The sequence below is a fragment of the Lemur catta genome, chromosome 3 (assembly GCF_020740605.2).
Source record: "Lemur catta isolate mLemCat1 chromosome 3, mLemCat1.pri, whole genome shotgun sequence".
Classification (NCBI taxonomy): domain Eukaryota; kingdom Metazoa; phylum Chordata; class Mammalia; order Primates; family Lemuridae; genus Lemur; species Lemur catta.
The window spans coordinates 107141195-107161697 of NC_059130.1; the positions used below are offsets into that span (position 1 = coordinate 107141195).

Below are 20503 nucleotides of genomic sequence, written 5' to 3' on the forward strand. Positions count from 1 at the left end.
CATACGTAGATACACAGCTGCCTGCATAACGTGACCTAGTTGTTGATTCCAAAACCAAAGTCATTATGTCATTGCCTACAATCCATTTCTCTCTCTCTCTCTCTCTCTCTCTCTCTCTCTCTCTCTCTCTCTCACACACACACCCACACCCACACCCACACATACACACACACTCACACACACGTGTGCTTCTGTGTTTGCACACCCTCCCTGCCTCCCGACCACATCCCAACACACACGGATGTCACCGAACAGCCCTCCCACTCACACCGCCTCCTCCCCAGACAGGAGGGATTTGCTGGGTTAAGGCTGAAGGAGTAAGGGTGCTGGGAGGCGACTGCACCCCAGGTTAAGGAGGGGTGGGGCATCCCTGCCAGTCAGAAAGGCTGGAACTGTGATAGAGAACAGTACTCAATTTTTCTAAAACTTGGGAGTAGGGCGAGGCTGACACTCTTCCCCTCCACTCAGTGCCGCCTGAGGGCCATTCCTCTGAAAAGCGGTTTCTCCCCACCCTCCTACAGCCCTGTGCCCCCAGCGCCGAGCCCCTGAAGAAGGCAAGCCATGGTGACAGGATCCACGGTGGGTCTAGTGACAGCAGTCTGAGGTCAACTGGCTGTGAGAACCTGGGTAAGGCCAGTCCTGATCTGGTCCTCAGTTATACAGAAAGACCCCTCTCAACACTCCAACTCATTGATTCTTCTGGGGTGAGGAACCCCCTTCTCTGGAGGGGCCTTTAGGAAGGCTGTGCGGGAGACTCGGGTCTGGAGTGCAGGGAGAGGGCTGGGGGAGCCCAGCCCCGACAGCCCCGGGGAGGAGGGAAGTGGGAGCCGGTGGACCTGGGATCGGGGCCCCTCCTCGCTGCGGGCAGCAGCTTGGGGCAGGGGCGTGACTGTGAACTTTCTTCCCCCGCCGCCGCTGCCAGGGCCGCCGCCCGCCGCCCGCCGCCGCGGCTGCAGTAAGAGAAGTCCGAGGCGGCTTCCTCCTCCCTGCCCAGCGGGGGCGGCGGCCAGCGCGGGCAGCACCCCAGTTCTGCCCCACGTCGGCAGTCGCGGCTGCTGGGAGCCCCGCAGGCTCCCCCGGCGGTCAGAAGCGGGGCCAGGTAGGCGAGCGCGTCGGCCGCGGCCGGGCTGGGAGGCGGCGCCGGCGCCGGAGAGGGACGGGGAGACAGCTTGAACTTGGGGAGAGACCTGAGGAGGCGGACGGCCAAAGGGACCCCACCCCGAAGAGGTCCTAAGGAGGAAAACTGGAGACATAAAATTTGGGGAGAGGGCTGAAGGAATACGGGGAAAGCAGACTAAAGGGACCCCAAAAAAGGCCTGGTGGGAACTCGGAGGGAACCTGTAAAATGAGATTGACACGATTCGGGGAGAGGGACTAAGGGGAACTCTAAAGGGATCTCGGGGAGAAACTGAGGGGACCTTGAGAGTGAGAATTTGGGGAGAAACTGAGGGGTCTGCGAGAGGGGAACTAGGTGGGGGTCCTTGGAGGGGCAGGTGAGGGAATTTGGGGGGAGGCGGGTCCAGGAGAAAGATTTCTGGAGGACGAAGAACGTGGGGCGCAGTTCCGGGGGTCCAGAAAGTTCCTCTGTCCCGAATCTGCAGAAGTCGGGGTGAAACCTATAGCCAGCAGAGGAGGGGTGGGGAGGCAGCCACCACTGCAGCCCCCCGGCCTTCCCGCCCCCACGCTGGTGGTCAGGTTCACGTTCCGGACCGCGCGGGGCTCTTTCAAGGCGCTAGAGGCGTGGGTCCCCACTTCCTGGGGAAGTCCCCGCCCTCAGCAGGGGCGGGCCCCTCGGGTGCCCCCTCTCGCCCGCAGTGACGGTCTCGGTCCCTGCTCCCCTCGGGATCCGGGAATTGCTGGCCGCCCCGACGGAAATCCTGTTTTTGACCGCGAGTGCCCGGAGGGGCTGTCTCCATGGCAACGAGAGGGCGGAGAGGCGAGCGGGCGCTGGGCCACTGTTGGGCTCATTGCTGGCGCAGCCCCTTTTGGTCCCCGCCTCCCCCCTATTTGAATCCTGGGTCGCGGGTGGGCTGCCCGACAGAGCGGTGAGGCGATGATGCTCACCGTTCAGGGATCCTGGGGTCGGGGGTCTGCAACTTCAGAGACCTGAGTTCTCAGCAAGACTGGGCCCTTAATTGCTGTGTGACTGTGGGCAAATTTGGGGCTTCTCTGGCTCTCATTTCCCTCATCTGAACTATGGGGAGAAATTATCTCTGCACTCACCCCCCACCCGGTGAGAATCAGAGGGAGAAAGCAGTTTTTGCTGAATGTCCTGAAGGGGTTAAGAGTCATCACTGACCCAACAAGAGTCTCCTTCACCTCCTCAAAACCATGGAGGGGGACCAGAAAGCCTGGGTCTCACTGTCAGGGCCTCTGGGGAGGCCTGCACACAGTTGGCATCTAATAAGTAAATGTCTGTGGCTCTGCTGAGGGCCCATACTGGGGAAATCAGCAGGGTTGAGATCTGTCCCCACCCTCCATGGCGCCACACCAGCTGGCCACCGCTCTGGTGTGTAGTCTCCCAGGGATCCTGAGGCCACTGGCATCCTTCCATCTGTGGCGATGAAGGGACAGCGAGGCTCTGTTGCCATTTCACAGTTGGGAAGATGGAGGTTTGGGAGTCAGCGACTGGCAGGGCCGGCAGTAGAGACCAGAAGTCCAGGGCATCTCGTCTCTGATGTAGCCAGAGCTGAGGCCTGAGTCCCCACCTCAGGCTGACCAAATCTGGTGTGGCCCTCTAGCGAGGAGAGTAGGGGGAGGAGAGAAGGGCGTGGGGTTCACCGGCTTCAGGACTGGCTCCTGTTCCCAGCGAGGATGTGTGAGAGTGTTTGTAGTTCTGGGTTTTGAGTGAATGAGCATGAGCCTGTGAGCACATGCGCGGGTGTGCCGGTGTTCTCTGCAGCCACCTGGGGCCCATGCAGCAGAGGAAGTGGCCTGACCTCGGGAGGCTGTGTAGGGGACCCCCGGTGCTGGGGAAGGAGGAGCCAGGGCCCTTCCTGCATAGAGCATTCCTGCCTGGCCCAAGGTGGGACTGGGGAGGGGGCTTCCTGTTTGGCCACTCTGTGGAATCTGGATTCCTGTTCCCTCAGCTCCCCTGGGACTACCCATGGCTCCCGTCTCCTGAAAATCCTGAGTCCCAGCCAGGTGGGCCCTCAAGACCCCTGTTTTAGAGGCTAGTGGGTAGGTTTTCAGCAGCAGGCGGAAAACAACTTTTACCCACAAAAAGTGGAGAAAACTCAGCGGATGCCCTCGGGACCATGTGTGGAGGGTAAAGCTAGTCTGGCACAGAGAGGCCACCCCCTGCCCCCACCGCCCCCACCTGGCCTCCCCAGGGTGGTGGCAAAGTCAGACAGCAGCATGTCTTCAGCATATCTTCTTAATCCAGGGACATTCAGGGGGCGAGGGTGGGTGGGTTGTGAGGCGTCAAGAAAGGATAATTGGAGATGGAAGGAGGTTAGTGAGAGGTGGGGGCCTCAGTGAGGGAGCCAGGGATTCGGTGGGGATGGGGGGCTCAGGGGGAGGGGCTCAGTGAGAGGACTGAGAGGCAGGTCTTAGCAAGGGATGGTGTGCAGTGGCCTGGGGGTTACCTGCGGACCTTAGACTTGCTTCCTGTCCCTCCTGCCCTTGGCCAACCTGGAGCCCTGAGGAGAAGCCGGAACTCTTGCAGGATGGTGGTTTCCTGCCGCTGCCCAAAGTCCCAGTTCCCTTTTGGTGAAATCCCCCAGGCAGCTGGGCCGCTCAGCCCTCTCACCACCCCTGGGAACTTCTCTTTCTTCTTAGCCCTGCCCAGCCCTGCACCCCACCATGTCCACCCCCCCCACTGCCCTCAAGGGAAGTGAAAGTTCACTGAGCACCTACTGTATGCCTGATACTTTTAGGGGCTTGATGGCTTTGGATGCTCAGAAGCAATCCTCTCAGGTAGAGATTTGCATTCTCACTTTATAGGCAAAGAAAGTGCGGCCCTAAGAGATGACCTGACTTGCCCAGTGCTGCATGTCAGGCAAGGTAGAATTTGAGCCTAAGTCTGTCTCTAGATCCCACAGATACTTGGTGGGGTTGGAGGGGATGGGACATCCTGTGTCTACATCAAAGCCCTGACATGGCTTTGGGAAGTGTGGATCTCAAGAAAGGATGGGTGGGCCTGGGGCTCCTAAGCTCAGGAGTAGGGGTGGGTGGGAGGCAGTTTCCCTGCTGGGTGGCCCGCTGCGATATGACAGGGGTGGTGTGTTCAGTTGGCCAGGGGCTGGGTAGAAAGCATGGCATTCACCGGTCAGGGACAGCATGGTCTCCGGCTCAGGCTTTGAAGAACACAGCCACAGTGCTAGGAGCAGAACTCTGGACCTGAATTAATAGTCCTGGCTTTGAATGCCATCTGGCTGTGTGACCTCAGGCAAGTCACTTCCCCCTTATGCACAGAAGGGGGTGAACTGATAAATGGTCCCTGGGGGCCATTCTGGCTTTGCTGCTGTGGCTTTTCAGCCACGCTTGGCCACTGCACACTGGGCAAAAACCACACCTCATCAAGCCCTCACAACAGCTCTGCTCGGGAGGTGCAGGTGCAAAAACTGAGGCCCAGAGGGCTTATATCATTCATCCAAGGTCACGGAGCTACTAAAGAACAGAGCTGGGGAGGGCTACACAGGGGCAGATGTTGAAGGGGGGCGTGCCCTGGTCCAAGCTTGGACCTCAGCTCTGTTACCCATAACCTGATTTTGACACCGATGGGGCTCTGAGAGCCAAACCTTGTCAACCGGATGTTCAAGAGACATTTTCATAAACAGACCCAAGTCCCTGCAGTGCCCAGAATGCTGTGGCCACTCTTTGAACTGCTCCCTTTCTGGTGTTAGCAGGCAGCCAAGTTCAGTGCTGAGAAAAGAGAGAACTGGCTTCAGATTCAGTGATTGCGGGAGAGAGTCTGAGCAGATCTCTCTCCCTCTCCCTCCCTCCCTCCCTCTCTCTCTGTCGCATCGCATCGAGGATTCAGAACATGGAGCACAGGGCCTGGCACACCCACACCATAGGTGCTCACTAGGGGCCATACATTATTGCTTCTACGAGGACTGCAGAAGGGAGCAGCGCTGAAGGTGGGCTTCGGAGCCGGACTGATTGGCATTGCGTTTCAGCCTCCCTCACTCACAGTGCAATCTTGGGCAGCTTCATCTCTGTGCCTCAGTTTCCTCATGTGTACAATAGATGTAGCACTAAAACCTCCCTCATAGGGTCACTAAATGAGATCATGTGTGGGAATTGTTTGGCACGATTCCAGCCATTGTGCCAATGTTTAATAAATTAGCACATTTTCTCGAGTAGTTATTGCCACCCAGATTTCTAGGAAGTCACATTACTCTGCAGAGAACTGGTGCCGGGTAGGGACCCAAGCAAGGGGAGGACGAGGAGTCCCAGGAGCTGTTTTCATGAGTTGCCCAAGCAGAGAGAACCCCACCTGCTCCCTCGCTCTGTCTTTTTTCTCTGTCTCTTTAGTTCTCTCTGTGCTCCTTTTGCTTCATCTCTGTCTTTCTGTTTTCAGTTTCTGTCTCTTTCTGTCTCTCCGTTGCCCTTTCTCTCTGACCCCCATTTCTGCCAGTCTCTCTTTGTCTCTGCTCCTTTCGGCGTGGTGTCTGGAGCCGGCTGCTTCTGGCTGGGGGGAGGGGGGGGAGCTGATTCTGCGCGTCTCTCCCAGCCCAGCAATCAGGAAGTCATTTTGGTGGCTCTAAATCAGCCATGGTGGCAGTATTTACACCATGGAAATCAGCAAATGCGACAAATCAGGGCTTGGGGTTTTTTGTGAGAATCAGTTTACCAGCACACCACACCAGGTCCCCTTCGTCTCTGTCTCTTACATCTGTCTCTGTCTTTATGTCTGTCTGGCTCTCTCCTCTCTCTCTCCATCTCTCTGTATCTCTCAGCCTCTGTCTCTATCTCTCTCTCTGCTTGTTTTTCAGTCTCTCCCCATCTCTTTCTTTCCTCTGACAAAACCACATAAGGCTGGTCACATGCAGCATGGCCCCCTCATTGCCTTGGGCCACGCGGATGCCAGACCCTGTGCCTTCCAACCCCCTCAGCACATTGGTCTCCAGAAAGCCAGGCCCAGCTGGGGGTTTGGTCCCCATCAAGCCTGGGAGTGACAAAGCCCTGAGAGCTGCCCACCTCCGCCCGCCGACCATAATGTCGGTCCTGCCAAGGCTCCTCCTCAGCCCACAGAGCGTTCTGCCTCCTCGGAGGCGCACAGCCTCCCTCCTCCCCAGACCAGGCACGCGGAATTCAGGGCTCCCCTTGGGCTGATCCAGATACGCTGTGGCAATATATACTTGGGTGTTATTAGAAACGGCAACGTTGTATCTGTGTGTGGACCTGGTTATATATAAGTTTGCGTCCTCTTAGCGAGGAGAGCTCTGTGCGGGTCCGTGTCTCGGGGGAGGGCTGTGTCGCTGTGTGTTGGTGTGCGTGTCCCTAGGGGGGCTCTGCGTTTGTGCACACTTGCAGGAATGGCTGCAACCATCCATGTCTGTGACGGGCAGCATGGAGAGAAGTGGCTGAGAGCTGAGATTCTGGAGCCAAATGCCAGGATATATCGTGTGTGTGGCCTCGGACAAGTTTCTAAACCTCTCCGTGCCTCAGTTGTCTTGTCAATAATAATAATATTTAAATCATAGGGTTGTTGTGAGGGTAAAATGAGGTAATATAGGTAAAGTGCTTAATGCGGTGGCTGGCACATAGTAAGTGCTATAAATTCCATATTTGCTATTCTCGCAGAGAGGCTGCGTGCATGTGCGTGTGTGTGCGTGTGTGTGTGCGTGTGTGTGTGTGTGTGTCTTTGTGCAGATGGAGGAGGGCTGGAGGTGTGTGTATACGGGGTGTGTGTGCACTTGAAGATGTGTGTGTCTGGGAATCCGTACAGGGCAGCTTGGTGTCTCTGCATGTCGTGCTGAGGCGACGTGCATGTCTGAGAATGGGTCGGAAGGCTGCGTGGGTCTGGGTGTCAGGCCTGTGCGCCATTTGAGGTGCATGTGTGTCTTCCTGTGAAAAGATCTTTATTCTCACCCTGTTGCCTTTGTTTTCTTAGCAGCCCCATCTCTCCTCTCACCAGCCCTGATATCCCTTGGGCTGGTGCTGGACGCCCTCCTCCCCACCCTGCCTGCATTCTCTGCCCCGGCCCTAACCACTCTGCAGCATTCTGGGGCCTTCCAGACACAGCGGTTGCACCCCAGGGGAGGGGTCCGGGGGTGAAGATCTCAGCCAGGGCCTGCTAAACGGGGGCTATTTTAGGGCAGGCTTCTCACCACAGCCCGCCCCACAGTTCACCACATGGGTGTCACCCCCCACCCCCAGCACACAAATGGGAGAACAGTTACAGTGAAGGGCTAGAGGGGCAGGTGGGGCTAAGGTGGAGGTCAGGGCACTGATGTGACGGAACCACCACATCACAGGCAACTGGACCTGGTGGACCCAGGAAGCCTTCCCGGAAGAGGTGAGTGGTGTCAGGCAGGAAGGGCAGGACCCAGAGGGAAGAGGAGGGGATATCCATAACGGACTGGGGTCGAGAGAGAGAAGTTGGGGGCCCCTGTCCCTAGGACCTTGGGGCCCCTCAGGGGCAAATCAGCGTTCAGTGGATGGGCCCCACCCTGCAACTCTCCATTCCTCTCACATCTTAGGAAACTGAGCCCTGTCCCCTGTCAGTTCCTCTCTGGTGTTGCAATGGCAGAATTTCTGGCAGGGTGTGGGGGACCCTTGCTCAATGACCTGCCTGCTCTGTTGCTCAGAGTACACAGCTGCCAGGAAAAGCTTGGCTCATTTGAAGGGCTCCCCACGGGACTCTGGTGGCCCTAGCTTCTGACCTGGGCCTTTTCCTGATGTGGGGATAGGCGCAGAGCTCTGGAGGTAGGTGTCCACTCTCCTTCTGCCACCAAGTGTGACCTGGGGCTGCTGGGGTTCACCCAGCCCAGGCTGGGAGCAGAGGCGGGGCTCAGGGAAGGGCTTGGTTTTAGGAGACAGTGACCGGGGCCTGTGGTGAGCCGAGCATGGCTTGATAGGAATCCGGTTAGAGAGATGGGTCTAACACAGGAAAATATGTGTGTCCGAGCATGTTAGTCTGCTAACCCGAGGCAACCGCGTGTGTATGTATATGTGCATATGTGTCTGTGTACACATGTGTATGTGTGCGTGTGCCACTGTGCTTCAGAGCCTGGGCTTGTGTGAGAGCCGGTGTTGGTGTGTGGTGGCATTGGCAAGCACAGTCATGCAAACGTGTGCTGTGAGTGTTGTGTGACTGTGCTGGTGCGAGTGTGCGTCCATCTGCTGGTGTGTCAGGTGGGTATGAGTGTGAGAGAGCTGGTGGGGGCGGTGTGTCCTGTGTGAGGGTGGCTATGTAATGTGCCAGGGATGGTGGGAAGGAAAATGCAGGCGGAAATCATGCTGGGGCAGAGCCCAGGCCTTCTGGCTTCCTGAAGAGGGCAGGAGCCGGGCAGCCGGCTGGCGGGGACGTTGGCAGGGCCTTCATCTTCCATGTCCTTCTGTCTCGCCCTCAGGTCTCCGGCCCCTCCCAAGGACCATGCCACAGCCCCACTGACCCAGGAGCAGGAGCCTGAGGGGGTGAGTGGGAGGTGGGAGGGGAATGCGGGATTTCAGGGCCAGAAATCAGGGTGGGGGTAGCCTTCCCGGGCCCCACAACTCCTCACAGCCCCCTCCTCCTACAAGGGCCCTGTTGCTAGGTAACGGATGGGGGAGCCAGAATGAGGCAGCTTGAGAGGCTGGAGGCTGGACCCACGACAGGAAATGGCCTTGATCCCCCTCTGCAGGGAATCTCCAGGTGCAAGCACAAAGCCCGCACACACACTCACGCACAAACACATGCAGCTCCACAGACGGGCACACACGCAGGTCTGCACAGACGCAGGCGCTCTGCTCCCACACACAGCCCCGTACGCACTCACGGACACACAAACACACAGACAACCCCTCACACAGACCTGCGTGCGCACACACGCTCACACAGAACACATGCATACTCACACGGTCTTACAGACATGCACACACACAGCCAGACATGCATAGAGACTTTCACATACAATCGTATGCACACAGACATGCACACACAGACACTACAAAGAGCTGCACACACACACACTGACAAGCAAACTCACACATATTTAGGGACACACAAAGACACTCATACACAAACACACTGAAGGAGTCGCAGAAACACAACATATCAAAGCAACAGGAAGGAAAAATATCCAAGTAAGCACAGCAGTATCTCCACGTGGAAAGCCAGCCCCAGAGACGTGGGTGGGAGTGGATGGGAAGAGGAGCGCTGAGGAGCCCACATATGGGAGGCCAACCCAGCAGGCAGGGCCTCATCCCCACAGGGCGGACCCTAGCCCAGGCCTGAGAGGGCAAGCTGAGTGCCTGGGTGAGTGCGTATGTGTGTGTGCATTCGTGTGTGTGCATAAGTTGGTGTGCCTGGCAGGGGCCCCTGAGTGAGGCATGCCCCATTCTGTAGCAGGGAACCTGGCATGGGCTGTGTGTTCTGCAAGAAGGTGGAGCCAGGGCCCAAGGAGGATGCTGGCCTGGAAGGGAGCTTCAGGGGCTACGGGGCAGCAGACAGCGCGGCAGACCGCTACGGCCCCGACCCCACTCAGGCCCGGGCTGCGTCCTCCTTTGCACACATCCCCAACTACAGCAACTTCTCCCCTCAGCCCACCAGCCCCGCCTTCCTCGATGGTGGCACCATCAGAGGCATATCAGGTGAGTCCCACGGGCCGTGGAGTTGTCCTTAGGAGCCTCCAGTTTGATGTGGGAGACACAGCCCTGTGGAGGGAGTATGGACAGCCCCACCCTTGGAACCCCAGTCTGAGAGGGGGACCCAATGACAGATGCAAGTGGTGAAAAGAACACTCTTGCCCTCTTAGGTGCCACTTCCCTAAGAGGTGGGAAGTCTTCTTGGTGGGGAAGAGGAGGAGTGGGAGAGATGGGCTTAAAGGTGTGTGTCCTGAACCCACGGGGGGCCGAGCTGTGGAGCCCAAATCAGAAATTCACCGGACTCCAACAGCCTTTGGGTACCAGGGCACTGCAGCAGTCGGGAGGGACTGTGCCTAGCTCGGGAACAGGAATCTGGGGTACAGACCCCCCTTGGTGCTTCTGTCCTGTGTCCTACTCTGCTGACTCTGCAGGGACAGGGGTGACCCTGTTCATCGCTCTGTATGACTATGAGGCCCGGACAGAGGATGACCTCACCTTCACCAAGGGCGAGAAGTTCCACATCCTGAACAACACGTAAGTGACCAGGCCACCTAGCTCAGGGCATGGCATGGACTGGGAGCAGGATCCAGACAGGAGTCCTACTTGCCCCTGTCCTCAGAAAGCCTAGTTGAGAACACATATACATGACAATGAAAACCTTAGGTGACTGCTACTATGGTGGGGAGCATGAGGAACTATAGCACAGAAAGAACACCAAGCAAGGTCCCCAGAGTAGTGGTGATCAGGGAAGACTTCCTGGAGGAGGTGATTTTTAAGCTGAGACTAGAAAAATGAATAGACAGTTAAGGAAGAGGTGAGAAAAAAGAAAGAGTGAGAGAGAATGAGAATAAATGATGACTTCTAGAATTCACCAAGTGGTTCAGTCTAGGTGGTCCATAAAGCATGAGATGCAGAACGGAGGGAACAGAGGCTGGCGAGGCAGTTGGGGGAAGATTCTACGAGGCTTTTTAAGCCACATGGAGGAGTCTGGGTTTTATCCAGAAGGAAGTACATACCCATTGGGGGATTTTCAGTAGGGTTGTGCCATAGTCAGCTGTATCCCCAAACCCCAGCCCAGCTGAGGAGCCAGAGGAAGAAGCCAGGAGGCCTAGGTGTTCCCAGATTTATTCCTTCTGCAGGGAAAAGCCCTCCTGGGACAGCTGCAGGAGGCTGGGGGCTGAGCAGACAAAAGTCCCGGCGGGGGATGTCCAAGGTGAATCCCTGCCTGGTGCCTGCTGACCACCCCCTATTCTGTGCCTACAGTGAAGGTGACTGGTGGGAAGCTCGGTCCCTCAGCTCTGGACAAACTGGCTACATTCCCAGCAACTATGTGGCCCCTGCAGACACCATCCAGGCTGAAGAGTGAGTGGGGACTGGGGGAAGGCCAGCCCTGTGGACAGGACCCTGGAGTCCAGACTCCAAGTCCACCTCTTGGACAAGTCATTGCTCCATTCCGAGCCTATCTCCTTATCTATAATTTCATAAGGCCATTGTGAGAATAAAAGAAGGTAATAACAATAATAGTAGACAATAGTTATATAGCATGTGCTATGTTCTGTACATATTCAAAGGTCTTTCTGTGTATTAACAGAGCTAGAAACCATGATTATCCTACTTTACAAATGAGAAACTGAGGCACAGAGAAATCCAATATCCTTCCCCAGTTCCCAGGGCCAGTAAGTGGTGGAGCTGGTCTGTGAACTCGAGTAGACCGGCTGCATTTGCTAAGCATTGTATATTATCACTACTCGATGATAACAACAGCATATGAGCTTTAAAAAATTGTAAAGTGCTAAACATATGCAAAGGAGCATTATTTAATTTTTTTGTTTGTTTGTTTTGGGTTTTCTTGAGAAAGATTCTCACTCTGTTGTCCAGGCTAGAGTGCAGTGGCATCACTGCAACCTCAAACTCCTGGGCTCAAGAGATCCTCCTGCCCCACCCTTGCAAGTAGCTGGGACTGCAGGTGTGTGCCAACGTGCCCAGCTAATTTATTTTATTTTATTTTTGGTAGAGATGGGGTCTAGCTGTGTTGCTTGGGCTAGTCTGGTCTCAAATACTGGCCTCAAGCGATTCTGCCGCCTCAGCCTCCCAAAGGACTAAGATTACAGGCATGAGCCACCTCGCCCAGCCTGCTTAGTATTAATTCCATTATGGAGGCAGGAAGTGACCATTCAGGGAGTACTTTTATATACTTGAGATACTACAAGAGCTACTTTACTTACCTTGATTCATTTAATTTTCATAATAACATTATCAATATTATTATTGTCCCCATTTTACATATGGGGAAACTGAGGCTCGTAAGAGCTTTTTGGAATCTATCCTCACGTATACCACACATATATAAGAAAAGAAAGGATTGAAGAGACTTTGCAGAGTGGGAATCACCAGGACTTGGTGACTGATTTGCTATTGGTCTGTGGGGATTGGGAGGGATCAGGGGTGACTCAAAGTCTTCGTAAGGAGCTGAGTGGATGATGGTGCCATTTGCTAAGGTGGGGAGCACAGGAGCAGGTACGTGGATTCTGGTGGGTACTTGCTGGATTGAGGTTCGTAGAGAGGAACCCAGGTGGGAGAGGCTGCCAGCAATTAGATTAGGTTATGCTTTGCCTGGCAAGCGCCTGGCCCATGCCAAGCAGTGCCCCTGAATTAGCCCAGAGGAAGGGGCACCTTTTCCTAATTGGCACTAAGACTCCTTAGTTTACTTGTTGTAGCCCTTGCAGAGGGCACACCTGGGCTGGGGTAGAAATTTGGGGCTCATTAAAGATGATACTTAAAGCTACCTAGGAGGGTGAAGGAAGAGGCAGGAGAGTGAGAAAGAGAGTGGCCCTAGCTAGGACCCAACTTTGGGGAAAGCCGCCCTTGCAGGGGAAGGAGCCATTGGAGAAGTGAGGAAAACCAGGCCAGGCCAAGTCACAACAGCCTAGAGGACAGGGAAGTTTCAGGAAACAAGAGAGGGAGTGTCAGAGGCTACCACTGATTTGGCAACCACGGGTGACCTTGGTGAGAGATTTCTCTGTGTGAAGTGGGGGCAGAGGCCAGACAGCAGAGCCTGGGAGGGAGTGGGAGGTGAGAAAGTGGAGACCCAAGTGTGAAGCGCCTTTTCAAGTGAAAGGAAGGTGAGAAGATAGAGCAGAACGTTGGTGGCAAGATGGAAGTTAGAACAGTTTCATTTAGGGAAGGAAGAAATGCCGGCATGTTTAGACAGTGCTGGGATGGAGAAGCTGCAGGTGGGGGCTGCTCTGTGGGGTGGCGGAGTGTCTCTGAGCAGAAGGGAGTGGACAGGGTCCCAAGCCCTAGCAGGGGGAGGCCTTAGCCCGGGGAGGGTCGCAGGAGGCATGAAGGAGAGGAGAAGTGATGATGCAGAAGGCAGAGGGTAGGTGGGGGAAGGGTCCTGCTTGTGTCCACATCTTGGGGCAGTGTCATGAAGCTCTGAGAGGTGCTCCGTGCAGTGTTGTGGTTAAGTATAGTGTTGTGGTTAGGAGCCCAGGACTTCGAGCAGACAGCTTAGGTTCCTGTTCTGGCAACACAGCTTAAGAGCCATGTGCCCTTGGGCAAGTTGCCTAACCACTAGATACCTCAATTTCCTCATCAGTCTAATGGGGTTAATAATAGTACCTACCTCATGACATTGTTGTGAGAGTTAAATGAATACTTATATGTACTACAGCAGAGCCTAACACAAAATAAGTGCTGTTATTGTTATATTGATTATTAAGGAAGTAACTTAGCTAATGTTATGTGTGTGAACAAGGCTTTGAAAAAACTTAGGAATGTGTTCTGTCTAAACGATCCTTCAACAGTTCCTCCTTCTCCCTCCTGCTTGTCCTCCTAGACATGCCTCTTGCCAATGCCTTCCCCTGTTCCCCAAACTGTGCCTAGAACTCAGGTGTGGACTGACTATCCCAGAGTTCACTGAGAAGTCTACCTCCCTTGATTTGAAAACTATGCTCCTTTTAATTCAGCCTAAGATGGCCACAGGCCAGTTTAGTGATCATCTCAGTCTTCTATGACACCTGTGGTCACTTTAACTCTCACAATCTACTTGCACAGTTAGTTTAGGGCTGTAATTCAATCCCAGAAAGAATCTCCAAGAGAGACCAGGAATGGTTGAGGCGTGAGGTTGAAGTTGAGACTTAGGACAACATCCAAGTTTAAGAGAATAGAGGAAAAGTGGCAATCAGAGCCAGACAGGAGCAGTCAGAAAGAGGGAAAGAAGCCGGGCATGGTGGCGCATGCCTGTAGTCCCAGCTGCTCCGGGAGGCTGAGGCAGAAGGATCACTTGAGCCCAGGAGTTCAAGGCTGCAGTGAGCTATGATTGTGCCACTGCACTCCAGCCTGGGTGACAGAGAAAGACCCCATTTCTAAGAAGAAAGAAAGAAAGAGAAAGAGAGAGAAAGAAAGGAAGAAAGAAAGAGAGGAAGGGGGAGAGAGAGAGAGAAAGAAAAAGAAAAAAGGAAGGAAGGAAGAAGGGAGGGAGGGAGATAGATTTAAAAAGAAAGAAAAGAAAAGAAAAAGAGGGACAGAGAAGCAGGACAGGGTGTTGCTCCGGAGGCTAAGGCAGGAAAGGGTTTGGGGGCGGGGTTAGGGGAGGGGTCTAGGTGACTGCCGGGTGGTGAGAAAAGAACCAGGGTGAGAGCAGAGGGTTTTAGGTAGAGCTCATCCGCTAGCCTGCGGGAAGGCACTTCCCCTCTCTGAGCCTCAAGTTCCTCATCTATAAAATGAGTGCATGGAGGGGCTCTAGTGGGACACACTAAGGGTCCGTGACACCCTGAGGTGGTCACTGGTGACTGGGGTTCTAACAATTTATTTATTTATTTATTTTGAGACAGAGTCTCCCTCTGTCGCCCCCGCTAGAGTGCCGTGGCATCAGCCTCACTCACAGCAACCTCAGACTCCTGGGCCTCAGCCTCCTAAGTAGCTGGGACTACAGGTGTGCACCACCATGCCCAGCTAATTTTTTTTCTATTTTTAGTGGAGACGGGGTCTCCCTCTTGCTCAGGCTGGTCTCAAAATCCCGGGCTCAAGCGATCCTCCCACCTCGGCCTCCCAGAGTGCTAGGATTACAGGTGTGAGCCACCACACCCAGCATGGTTCTGGTAATTTTAATTCAAGAGAAACTCATAGATAGGCCAGGATTGATGATTAAAAAGTAATAACCTCATAGAGTGGCGAAACCTAACCTTTAGTGGGCACCTAGTACATGTCAAGCATTTTACATTCCCCTTCTCTGTGATCCTCCGACCAGTCTGTGAAGCAGGTGTATGAGCCCATTTTACATGTGAGGAAACTGAGTCTTGACTTGTGAGGTGTCTGTCCAGGAGGATGAGTTGGGGCTTGAAGGAAGTATGCCTAACTCTTGCCTTTGCTTCCCAACAGGTGGTACTTTGGAAAGATAGGGAGGAAGGATGCAGAGAGGCAGCTGCTCTCTCCAGGGAACCCTCAGGGGGCCTTTCTCATTCGCGAGAGCGAGACCACCAAAGGTGGGGGCGGCGCCACGCGCCAAGGCGGCAGGAGTGAGGGACGGAGGACGGGGACGGGGACGGGGGACGGCGAGGGGGCAGCCATTGCGGTAGGGCTAGGAGCGGTGGGGGGTGTTTGGTCACGGCCAAGGCTGGGACGGGGTTTGAGGAGTACAGCTAAGACTGGGACTGGGTTTTAGGGATGTGGCCGTCCAACTTAAGAGTCCCCAGCCTTCTGGGCCTCTTCCAAAGCGATCCTTCACCGCAGGCGCCTACTCGCTGTCCATCCGTGACTGGGACCAGACCAGAGGCGATCACGTGAAGCATTACAAGATCCGCAAGCTGGACACCGGCGGTTACTACATCACCACGCGGGCCCAGTTCGACTCGGTGCAGGAGCTGGTGCAGCACTACATGGGTGAGGGCAGGCGCTCAGATCCCCGCAGCTACTCCTTGATGCGTTGTCCAGATGCGGAGACCGCGGCCCGAGAATGGAAGGGTCCACCAAAGCCGTAGGGGCTGGGCCAAGACTAGAACCCAAGCGAGGGGGTTCCCAGACCAGGATCCTGCTCTGTGGGGAGCAGAGGACACGGCCAAGCAGCGCCCCCTGATGACTGAGCGGGGAATTGGCCAGGTTCTTGCCTCGAGTCCTGAATCTGTGGAAAGTTTAGTGAGCGTTTGTGCGGTCTGAATACCCCACCAAGACACCAGGACTGCCCCGTGGGCAGGCAGGGAGCCATTGTCACAGAGCTCTGAGCAGGGGGTGACAAGAGAGGCTGGTTTGCACCTTGGTGAGAAACTCTGGCTGCTGGGTGGATGCCAGGGGCCAAGACAGAATGAGGGGTCCGTTAGGAGACAGTGGCCATTGTCTAGTGAGAGGTGATGGTGGCCAGACTGAGTCAATGCCCAGGTTTCTGCCTTGATTGCTTAGGCCAAAGATGGGGTCCACAGAAGGGTGTGAGCCTCATGTCCACACCTTTGCCTGGAATCCCCAAACCCATTTCTACCTGTCAGAATCCCACCTTATCCTTCAAGGCCCAGCTGGGGGCCACCTCCTATGGGAAGGCTCCTAGTCCTTACAGGAAGGCCCCCAATGCTGACAGAGGTCATCTCTCCCTCTGGGTGCCCTCCCCTTCCCTGGGCACCTGCACGTTGTTCACCTACTCCCGGGACTAGGTTGCCTGCCTTCCTGGCCTGTGACCTCACCTGGGGTCTAGTTCTTTATAACTAATCTTGGGGTCTGGTGCTGGGCTGTGTGGAATGAGGAGTGTCGTCGGGGGGGCGTTCTGGCCTGCTTGTGACCTCCATCCCCTCGCCCCCAGAGGTGAATGACGGGCTGTGCCACCTGCTCACGGTGCCTTGCACCACCATGAAGCCGCAGACGCTGGGCCTGGCCAAGGACGCCTGGGAGATCAGCCGTAGCTCCATTGCGCTCGAGCGCCGCCTGGGCACCGGCTGCTTCGGGGATGTGTGGCTGGGTACGGAGGTCCCGGGCACCGGGGACCAGGGGCCGGGGCGCGGGCCTGGGCTGGTGGGGAGCGGGTCCTGACGAGACACGGCCGCCGGGCAGGCACGTGGAACGGCAGCACAAAGGTGGCAGTGAAGACGCTGAAGCCAGGCACCATGTCCCCGAAGGCCTTCCTGGAGGAGGCGCAGGTCATGAAGCTGCTGCGGCACGACAAGCTGGTGCAGCTGTATGCCGTGGTGTCCGAGGAGCCCATCTACATCGTGACAGAGTTCATGTGCCACGGTGAGGGGCGGGGTCAGGAGGCGCAGTCTGGGCGGGAGGGATTTGGGGGAAAGTTAGGATGGGTGTCTCTGGGGACCTGGGCGGCGATCTGTGAGGGGACGAGGGACAATGGGCAGAGTCCGAGCGAGGGGTCGAAATGTGGGAAACGACAGGAGTGCTGGAGCGGGGGCGGAGCCAAGGTAGACAGGGGGCGGGGCCAAGGTAGACGGGGCGGAGGGGGCGGAGCCTCTGTCGTGGGGGGTGGGGTGGAGGCGGGGCTTGGGCAAACGAACGCAGAATCTGCGCCGAGGTAGGGTCTGGGGCGGCGTCTGAGTAGGTCATGTCTAGGGAGACCGAGGAAGAGAAGAAACGAGATGTGCAGAGTCGGTGTCTGGCAGCAGGGCCTGGGCGAGATCAGTGACAGACTGAGGCATCCCGGCGGGATCCCGAGGGGGGGCGGATCTAGGTGAGGGGGAGGGCACCGGGAGAAGGGGGCGGGGCCAACGAGGTTAGCTGTTCTGGATGGGGGAGGGGCCAAGCGAGAGGGGGGGGGGCATGAAGCTAGGAGTAGGGTCTTGCTGCTGACTTTCTGGATTCCTCTGTCCAGGTAGCTTGCTGGAGTTTCTCAAGGACCGGGAGGGCCAGGATTTGAGCCTGCCCCAGTTGGTGGACATGGCAGCCCAGGTAAACTGGGACAGCACCGTTTAACTCCCAGACCTACCTCCTATTAACCTTCCACGGATCCCTGTACCTTCGAACACCTAGCCTGGCCCCGGAAGTGCTGCCCCGCCCACCGTATCCGTTGTGAGAACTGAGGCAGGGCACTATTTCTGAGCCTCAGTCTCCTCAACCGGAAAGTGGGTTATCAAATGGCCCCTCGCCCCTCATGCAGGCCACGGTGCTGTGAGTCCCCATGAGCTCCCATCTCTGCACACCTTGGCCCCCCAGGTAGCTGCGGGTATGGCCTACATGGAACGCATGAACTATATCCACCGTGACCTGAGGGCAGCCAACATCCTGGTGGGGGAGCGGCTGGTGTGCAAGATCGCTGACTTCGGGCTGGCCCGCCTCATCGAGGACGACGAGTACAACCCCCAACAAGGTGCCCCACCTCACCCTACCTCCCAAGAGCTCCCAATGCAGCAAGGGGCTGCCACGGGGCCCCACATGCCCAGAAACTCTTCCCCACCCCGGATCATCTAGGACACCCCCATCCTGATGTAGTGTGAGAGACAATTCCAGATTCAAATCGTAGGTCAGCCACTTACCAGCCATGTGGCCTTGGGCAAGTCTCCTAAGCTCTGTGAGCTGCCTTTTCTTTTTTAAAATGAAAATATTCAGGCAAGAGTAAATCAGCAGATATTTACCAAGCAGCTATAATTTTTTTTTTTTTTTTTTGAGACAGAGTCTCACTGTGTTGCCCAGGCTAGAGTGCCGTGGCATCAGCCTAGCTCACAGCAACCTCAGACTCCTGGGCTCAAGCAATCCTTCTGCCTCAGCCTCCCGAGTAGCTGGGATTACAGGCATGCACCACCATGCCCAGCTAATTTTTTCTATATATTTTTAGTTGTTCAGCTAATTTCTTTCTATTTTTAGTAGAGACAGGGGTCTTGCACTTGCTCAGCTGGTCTCGAACTCCTGAGCTCAAGCGATCCTCCCGCCTCAGCCTCCCAGAGTGCTAGGATTACAGGTGTGAGCCACCGTGCCCGGCCGGCTATAATTCTTAAATGAGAGACAATAGAGTATAATAGTGTGAACTCTGTAGCCAGAATGCCTGGGTATGAATACCAGCCACTTATTAACTCTGTGATCTGGGCAAGTTACCTAACTACTCAGTGCCTCCTTTTCCATATCTGTAGAAGGAGGGTAATAATAGCATCTACCTCATGGGGTTTTTGTGAGGGTTAAATGAGTTAATGCACATATATCACTTAACACAGTGCCTGGCACATCGTAAGTGCTATACAAGTACTAGCTGTCATTATTATGAGAATTATTACAATGGTTTGGAAAGTGCCCATTACTACACTGGACGCATAGTAGGTGCTGACTAGGTACCAGCTCCTTTCTGCTATGCCCAGAAACCTCTGCAGTCAGGGTCCCCAAGATCCCCATTTCTAAAATCCCCATTCTCTTAACCCAGCTGTTCCCAGGGACCTCCTCACTAACTTTCCCTTCTTCCCAACCTCTCCAGGGGCCAAGTTCCCCATCAAGTGGACAGCCCCAGAGGCTGCCATCTTTGGCAGATTCACCATCAAGTCAGATGTGTGGTCCTTTGGGATCTTGCTCACTGAACTCATCAGCAAGGGCCGAGTCCCCTACCCAGGTTTGCCGGGGATTTGCGAGGAGTTGGGGGGAGTGGCCAAGAGGAAAGGCTTCCTCCTGCCTGCCCCTTCGCCGGGGGCCGGGCCTTCTGACTGATGGTATCTCACCTTTCAGGCATGAATAACCGGGAAGTGTTGGAACAGGTGGAGCACGGCTACCATATGCCATGCCCCCCAGGCTGCCCAGTGTCCCTGTATGAGGCCATGGAGCAGACCTGGCGTCTGGATCCAGAGGAGAGGCCTACCTTCGAGTACCTGCAGTGCTTCCTGGAGGACTACTTCACCTCCACGGAACCACAGTACCAGCCTGGGGATCATACATAGCCTGTTCAGACATCAACCATATCTCTGGCGGTGCCCACCAGCCTTTACCAATCCCGAGGGCTCTTGTCCCAAAGCCCCCAGGCTTAGAACCCTATAGAGTCTTAGTATGTCAGAGGAGTTGGGGTGCTCTGACACCATCTAGGGCAACCCACTCATTTCACAGATAGGACAATGGAGGCCCAGAGGTCATCCTTCACCCACCCTGGCCCCAAGCACTAGCTCTCCCCTTCCCACTTGGGCCCCTACATGCCTCTAGTCTCTCTCTCCTCACCTCCCTCAAATGCTCAGATGTTGTCTAGTTATTTATAAAACTGTATATCTCTCCCCTCACCTATCTCCCTACCCTCCTATCATCCCACTTTGGTCCAGGTGCCAAGAATTTACCTCCTACTCCCAATCTTTTTTGTCTGTAAGTTACAAAGACAGAAAGTCTTTGTGGAGCCCTTTCCTGCTGGGTGGATGCTGTGGTCCAAGACTGGGGCCCAGACACAGGTTTGAGGGTGAGGGTTGCTAAGAGTTTACCACCTCTCTGAATAGTGTGTGTGTGTGTTTATTGATTTTATAAATAAGGAAAATGACAATATGAATCCTTGAGCTATGAAATTCCCCTGAACCTTCCTTTGGGAGGGATGGTGGCCAGTGGGAGGTGAATGGGACAGGTGTGGCTATTGCGAGCAGCAGGGGAAGATGAGAGAGTGCCCTGATACCTAGTAAGCACAGGGTACGCGAGGCATGGAGTTTTAGGACTCCCAAAAGTCTCACTGCTCATCCCCATGTGAATTTAGGATGAGTTGAAAGGTAGATACAGAAGACAGGCAATTGGAGATAGATCAAAATGTCCCTTCATTAATACTGATGTAGGCTACTCACATAACCTTCAATCTGTGCCTAATGGTTTTGCTAATTCTTTACCTGATTTCAGC

At 55.3% G+C, this 20503-nt stretch overlaps 1 protein-coding gene across 5 annotated transcripts; it reads left to right on the plus strand.

Annotated features, from left to right (window-relative positions):
* The first annotated feature begins 942 nt into the window (after window positions 1-942).
* FGR (FGR proto-oncogene, Src family tyrosine kinase) lies at window positions 943-20161 on the plus strand. Of its 5 annotated transcripts, none has more exons than XM_045545812.1 (13): window positions 943-1099; window positions 8526-8589; window positions 9500-9744; window positions 10170-10272; window positions 11002-11100; window positions 15121-15224; window positions 15472-15621; window positions 16526-16681; window positions 16774-16953; window positions 17540-17616; window positions 17881-18034; window positions 19127-19258; window positions 19372-20161. In XM_045545812.1, the coding sequence occupies exons 3-13, from the start codon at window positions 9513-9515 to the stop codon at window positions 19578-19580; spliced, it is 1596 nt and encodes a 531-aa protein (XP_045401768.1). In that variant the 5' UTR covers window positions 943-1099; window positions 8526-8589; window positions 9500-9512; the 3' UTR covers window positions 19581-20161. The 5 variants fall into 5 exon arrangements, with proteins under 5 accessions (XP_045401768.1, XP_045401771.1, XP_045401766.1 ...); XM_045545815.1 differs by having other exon boundaries at window positions 9503-9744; XM_045545810.1 differs by lacking the exon at window positions 943-1099 and adding an exon at window positions 7733-7878.
* The last annotated feature ends 342 nt before the right edge of the window (window positions 20162-20503 follow it).

Bases quoted from the DNA above. Each gene is read 5' to 3' on its own strand.
- FGR (XM_045545812.1), top strand. From the start codon at position 9,513: ATGGGCTGTGTGTTCTGCAAGAAGGTGGAGCCAGGGCCCAAGGAGGAT. The intron at 17,617-17,880 runs GTAAACTGGGAC...TTGGCCCCCCAG, and splicing joins TGGTGGACATGGCAGCCCAG to GTAGCTGCGGGTATGGCCTA. The intron at 18,035-19,126 runs GTGCCCCACCTC...CAACCTCTCCAG, and splicing joins CGAGTACAACCCCCAACAAG to GGGCCAAGTTCCCCATCAAG.